General features: G+C 41.3%; 1 protein-coding gene across 2 annotated transcripts in view; it reads left to right on the top strand.

Moving 5' to 3' along the window:
- LOC109378371 (zinc finger protein 75D-like) overlaps positions 1–6503 on the top strand; it is a 23240-nt gene that overhangs the window by 9249 nt on the left and 7488 nt on the right. The window contains exons 2-4 of one of the 2 annotated variants that reach the window (XM_019634775.1): positions 3547–3643; positions 4427–4518; positions 4849–4975. In XM_019634775.1, the coding sequence (XP_019490320.1) occupies positions 3547–3643; positions 4427–4518; positions 4849–4975 (316 nt within the window). Of the gene's footprint in view, positions 1–3546; positions 3740–4426; positions 4519–4848; positions 4976–6503 lie in introns of both variants that reach the window. The other variant, XM_019634774.1, reaches the window with a different exon arrangement.

Raw genomic sequence — 6503 nt, 5'->3', positions numbered from 1 at the left:
TCTCTCTCTCTCTCTCTCTCTCTCTCTCTCTCTCTCTCTCTCTCACACACACACACACACACAGAGCACTCAAACACATCCTCATACTCTCATATAACACAAGGCAGCTCAGTCTATGTGCACAGTAGGCATTTCCCTCCTTGGAACATTCTCAGCATGGATCTCTTCCCAACATGGGAGTAGGGTTCTGTGAGTTGGATGTACCATTTTACATCACCACCAGCAATGGATGAGTAATCCAGTTTCCCCACATCCTTGCCAGTGTTTAGTATGGTCATCATTTTTTTTTCATTCTGATAGATACGTCCATATGGTTTGGGTTTGTATTTCCCTAATAGCTAATGATGTTTTATAGCTTTTTCATGTGCTTATTTGCCATCTCTATATTCTCTTCAGTGAAATATCTTTTGCCTATATTTTCATTGAATTGTTTTTTTAACTGTTGAGTTTTGAGAGTTCTTTCTATGTTCTAGATTCTAGTGCTTTGTCAGATAATGCAGTTTGCAAATAGTTTCTCCAGGTCTGTATATTTTCTTTTTATGCTCTTCCCATAGGCTTCCACAGAGTAAAATTTTTTAATTTTTATAAGACCAATTTTTCATTGCTTTCTATTTTTTTTTTGCAGAGGATAGTTTTATTAGAGCAGAAAGTTACAGCTCTCGAAATGAGAGGGGGTCCCGACTGGGGTGCCCCTGTTTTCTTTTTTTTAAGGCTTTATTGGGAAATGGGGGAGGGGGACCAGCCAAGTTGTTGTCCATCAGTCTTAGTTGTGGAGGACACAGCAAGCTCAGCTCCAAGTCCAGTCGTGCCGCTCAGCTCAAGGTGCTGTGTTCAATTAGTTGTGGGTGGGCATAGCCACCATCCCATGCGGAAGTCGAACCAGCAGCCTCTTTGTTAAGAGGTCTCGTTCTATCCACTGAGCCATCCAGGCGGTAGCTCAGCTCAAGGTACAGAGTTCAGTCTTAGTTGCGAGTGGGAGCAGCCCACCATGGAACAGGCAGTCTTGTTGTTAGGAGCACATGCTCCCACCAGCTGAGCAATCCTGCCACCTGTTGGCAGCTCAGTGGCAGCTCAGCTTAGGCGTAGTTCACTGGACCATGTAGGAATCAAACCACACTCTTGAGTAAGCTCTTAAACAACTGAGCCACTCAGCTGGCCCTTCATTGTTTTCTTTTATAGATTGTATTTTTTTGGTGTGAAGGCTAGAACTCTATGAGCCCTAGATCTGTAAACTTTTCTCCTATGTTTTTTTCATAAAAGTTTTATAGTTTTACTTTAAGTCCATGATCTATTTTGAGTTATTATATAAGGTGTGATGTTTAGGTTGAGGTTTATTTTTTGCCTATGGAGGTCTAATTGCTTTGGCCTCATTTGTTGAAAAGGCTGTGCTTCCTCCATTGAATTGCTTTTGCACTTTTGTCAGATTAGTTGGGCATATTTGTGAGTATCTGCCCTGTTCCATTGAGCTATGTGTCTATCCCTCTGCCAATATCACAGTCTTGATTATTGTAGCTATATAATATAGTAAGCTTTAATATCTATAAGGTAGAGTGATTTTTCCCATTTTATTCTTTTTTGTCAAGATAAAATTTTATTTTAGCTGTTCTAGGGCCTGTGCCTTTCCATGTAAATTTTATTATTATTATTATTTTAGCTGAGCCATCCTGCCATCATTTGTTGGCAAATCAGCAGCAGCTCAGCTCGGGCTGGGACTCAAACCGCTGTTGCTCAGAGCTTGCACTCTTGAGCGAGCTCTTAACCAACTGAGCCACTCGGCTGGCCTCTCCATGTAAATTTTAGAGTAAGCTTATCTATGTCTACAAGAAACTTTATTGGGATTTTGCTAAAAATTACTTTAAACCTATATGTTACTAGTTTGAAGAGGATTAATCTTTACTATGTTGATTTTTCCAATTAGTGAACATAGTATGTCTCTATATTTAGGCCTTCTTTGATGTCTTTCATCAACTTTTTTGTGATTTTCAGTATATAGATCCTCTACATGTTTTGCTATTATAAATGGTATTATTTTAAATTTTGGTTTCTACATGTTCATTGTTTTTATATAGTAATGCCATCGATTTTGTGTTTGTTTTTTTAAGATTTTATTAGGGAATTGGGGGAGGGGAACAGACAAGTTATTGTCCTTTTGTTCTTCAGTCTGGTTGTGGAGGACGTTGCTTCACTGGCCCTTATTGGTATCATCATTGCACTCTTCCCAGGTGAAGCAGTCACTCTATGGCCATTGGATGGCTGCCCACAGCGGCTCATGGCTGCTCAGGCTGGCTGCCAGCCAGTCACGGTAGCTTACGGCAGCCCACTGCAGCAACAATGCAGCCTATGCTGTCGCTGGCCACTCACAGCAGCCCAGCTCCAAGTCTAGCTGTTATTCACCATCTTAGCTGTAGAGGGCACAGCGTCACCGACCCTCAATGTGGGAACTGAACCGGCAGCCCTGCTGCTCAGTGCTCACACTCCCAAGCCAAATCTTAACCAACTAAGCCACTTGACTGGCCCCGTATTCTTCAGATTTTAGTGCAACTAGTTACACAAATGTTGGTTTCAAACATACTAACTTTTTTTTTATTGTTAGTTTCAGGTGTACAGAACANTATGTTAAGATAGAAGCAAGAGGAGGAAGGGGGAACTGAGGAATGTCTTTTCTTTAACCTTTTATTCCCCGGCAGAAGCAAAGCAGGTATACAGAAGCAAAAAGGAGCTGTTAGTTTTTTAGAGTCTTTGGGAGTAGCTGAAGTATAATTTTTAACGTGAGTCTGTCTGGCCTAGGGTCCGGGCCCAGATCCTTACAGAGAAGTGGTGAGAAACAAGAGGCTGAGGGGTAGTGCCCTCCATGATGGGAACACACATCTCTGGGTCAGGAAAAGAACCTCCATTGTCCTCCTTTCATGGTCTGTTCTTGGCTTTGCTGGTGAGTGGGGAACCAAAGTATGTCCTCAGGAGATACCAACATACTTCCTTTCCTCAGGAGCTTACCTTGAAGACCACAGGGCAGAACATATTTTTATTGTCTTGTTACAACTGAATCATGTGGAGGGACTTAGAGCCCAACTTTTCCCAATTTTTCCTTCATTGCGTCCCATTTCTCCATGAAATTCTTCCCTAGTCATGTGAGGAATGGCAAATCTGACTGACAAGAAAACCTTTTTTATTCATTGCTTTAGTTTTTAGAGAAAACTAGAAGATAGAAATCCACTCAGGCAAGGATCTAAGTCAAGGAAGTAAGCCAGTGAAGGCAGCATGAAAACAGGCAGCCTGCCCACACTCTGCTAATGACCTAAGTTGTGACTATTGCAGAGGGGTGGAGGCTGGCTACAGTCACAGCTTTTTTCATTTTATCCTAATTTTCCCAGATGATGTATATAGTTCTTTGTGAGAAAATTGTGGCACAATACCTTTTCAGTGTTTTATTACTTCCTTAAATGTCATATACTTCCCAAATCTGGGCTCTACTGCTGTTTGTCCCTCCACCACCACCCCAAAACCCGAAGTAAATTCTGTGCTAATGAGGATGGGGATTATTTCTAGGTCACAGTCCATGACTTGGGAAAAGAGACAGTACTCTTGGGAGGAAAAGCAGTGGCCCCAGGATTTAAGCGGAAGTCAGCAGAGCCCCAACCAATGGGTGAGTTCCAGAAAGAATATTGGAATACAAACCGGGTACTGCAAGAACAGCTTGGCTGGAATACTCACAAAGAAACCCAGCCTGTGTGTGAAAGAGGTGAGGAGCTTCATAATAATTCTCTTCTGGGAGCTGTCATAGTAATTGTTTCGGCTAGATTGTCATAGGAATTTTCCAGGTGCTCCACCATGCTAGCAGTTATGATGTCTGTCAGATGGGAGTACAATAGGTCAATGGTGGGTGAAGGTGAGGGTACAGAAATATCCAAACAAATGAACTCTAGTATTCACATTGTGGACCTTGCTCCTGAGAAATTTGAGAGGAGAAGATGGAACAGGGACAGGTGGGGTCATCTCACCTGAATCAGAAATGGGCTGTCAGCAAAATGGGAAGAGAATTATACACCAGGGAAAAATAATAAAAGACAAAAATGTCCCATATTTCCTACCGTTTACTGGAAGACTTGAGTCTTTCATTTTCAAACACCTGTAATTCTTGCCCAGCCCAGTGAACAACTTATTTTATGAGAGGAAAAAACAGTGGTTTTCCTTCTATTAATTGCTCTTATGAAATCTGGGGAAACAATCAACTGGGGAACCAGTTCTATGGAGTAGTGGATATTTGGTTCTTATTTACCATGAGAAAGCCACTTTGGGCAACATACACACATACACACACGTAAAGGTAAACCATCTATTGAAGGAATCCTGATGTTCTATATTTTAGAAATCAGCTCAGGCTATTCATAAGCAAAAAAGAAAACTTCTGGCTGTTTTCCACCCACAGCTCTGCCTGCTCAACAGATTGTAGCCTTTTCTGAGCAGAAAAGCACCCAAAACTGGAAAATGCCATCTGAGCCCATCTTGCCTGAGTCCCAGGTAAGCTTTACTTTTCAGCTTTTTCAGGCAGCCTGAATGTGACCTTGTCTGTGCTTTGCTCTGTTGCCCAAGACCCACAGTGCCTGGCAGGTGCTCTGAGCCATGTTAGCTCCAGATGTCCTTCAGGCAACTAGGCTTGGCACAGTGGGAATTGGGCACCTCCCAAGCTTGTTAACTAATGTCTTTGCCTCCTTCTTTTTCTGCCATCTCACTTTTCCCCCTAAATCTTATACACTTAACTTCAGTGACTGGCCTGCCATGTAATTCAGAAATGAATGATAGGACAGCTTCTGTAGTGGCAAGTACTGAACTACAACCTATTCTCTTTAGAGTTTGTTGACATTTGAAGATGTGGCTGTGTCTTTTACCGAGGAGGAATGGAAATTAATGAACATTACTCAGAGGATCCTCTACAATGATGTAATGCAGGAAACCTATGAGACTGTCATCTCTCTAGGTAAAGATTCTTCCTTTCCATTGTGTAGAAGTTAATCTGTTATGTCCTCAGTATATGGAAAATGCACTGCTATGAGAGTCCCAGTGTTCTATTAGCGGGTTGGTTCTCAACTTGATGGTATGGGGAAAAAAGAAAGGCATATCAAGATCACCTAAAGAGCTTTTTACAAATGCACATTCCACTTATGTATTCTAAATAGAATTATTGATCTATCATATCATACTGCTCCTCCCACATCTTGTCTTAGTAAAGGGCATCACAATTTATCCAGTTGCTCAGGCCAAGACCTCTCAATTATCCTTTATTATAGTCTTTCTGTTATACCCCACAACTGATCCATTAGCAAGTCTTCAAAATAGATCCTGAATACAATCATTTCTCAACCTCTTTCAACCTTATCATCCTAATCTAAGCCACCACTATCTCTAACCAAGTCTACTTCAATAGCACTGGATTCCCATTCCCCATATTGTTTAGATTGATCCTCCTTAGGTTTTGTTCTTAGCTTCCTCATTACATATTCACCCACAACTACAGTAGAGTATACAGAAGGTATTGAATCTAAGATTCTGCCCATTTAAACATTTGGAGTACATGAAAATATTGGGTTGTCGGAACAGTCATGATGCATTTCTGCAACAAAAAGACAAAAAAATATGTCATGACTTTTCTGACAGCCCAATATAAGAGTCCTTCACTCTTTTTGAAAATTGTAGAATTAAGATGGCAATCCGTGACCTCAAGGTTTTATTCTCAGAACATTGTTGCATTCTAAACTTAAAGTGATCTATTAGAACAAGGGGAAGAATCATAGATCCAAGGTCCCCAAGAGTTCAAGGACAGTCTTGGAGATTCTCCTACAGGTAAGTATATTTCAAAAAATATTTAATGATATAGGAAAACACTTCACCACCATGTTGAACCATAAACAATATGAACAGCACGGTTCCAACTCTTTTTTTGTTTGTTTGTTTTTTAATTAAATTTATTGGGGTGACAATGGTTAGTAAAATTATATAGGATTCAAGTGTCCATTTCTATAATACATCATCTGTATATTGCATTGTGTGTTCACCACCCAGAGTCAGCTCTCTTTTTAAGTTGACACTCCCAGAGGGTCCTCTCGTGGTTCGTGTCCTTGCGGTCCTATCTTCTGGTCCCTGCTTTCCCCTCCTCCTTCATATGAAGAGTGAATCTTCATTTTCTTATAGGTCAGGGTTTCTTAGCCTCAACACTCTTGATATTGTGGGCTGGATGATCCTTGGTTTCAGGGCTGCTTTGTCCTTTGTGAGATGCTCAGCAGCGTCCCAGGCCTCTACTCACTAGATGCTAATCGCACCCTTCTCCAGGTGCGATAACCAAAAACGCCTCCAGACATTGCCAAATGTCCCCTTGGGGGAAAAACCACATAACCCCTCCTTCAGTTGGGTGATTATACAAGTTTGGTGATTATTAAATTATTCTTGTCAGTAAGAGGTGGAAATTGAGGATTGTCCATAGTGTTTCCTCCCTCCCTCCCTCCCTCCCT

Source organism: Hipposideros armiger, unplaced genomic scaffold (genome assembly GCF_001890085.2).
Source record: "Hipposideros armiger isolate ML-2016 unplaced genomic scaffold, ASM189008v1 scaffold_1916, whole genome shotgun sequence".
Classification (NCBI taxonomy): Eukaryota; Metazoa; Chordata; class Mammalia; order Chiroptera; family Hipposideridae; genus Hipposideros; species Hipposideros armiger.
The sequence above is the reverse complement of the archived record's forward strand: the minus strand, read 5'-3'. Positions and strand labels throughout refer to the sequence as shown.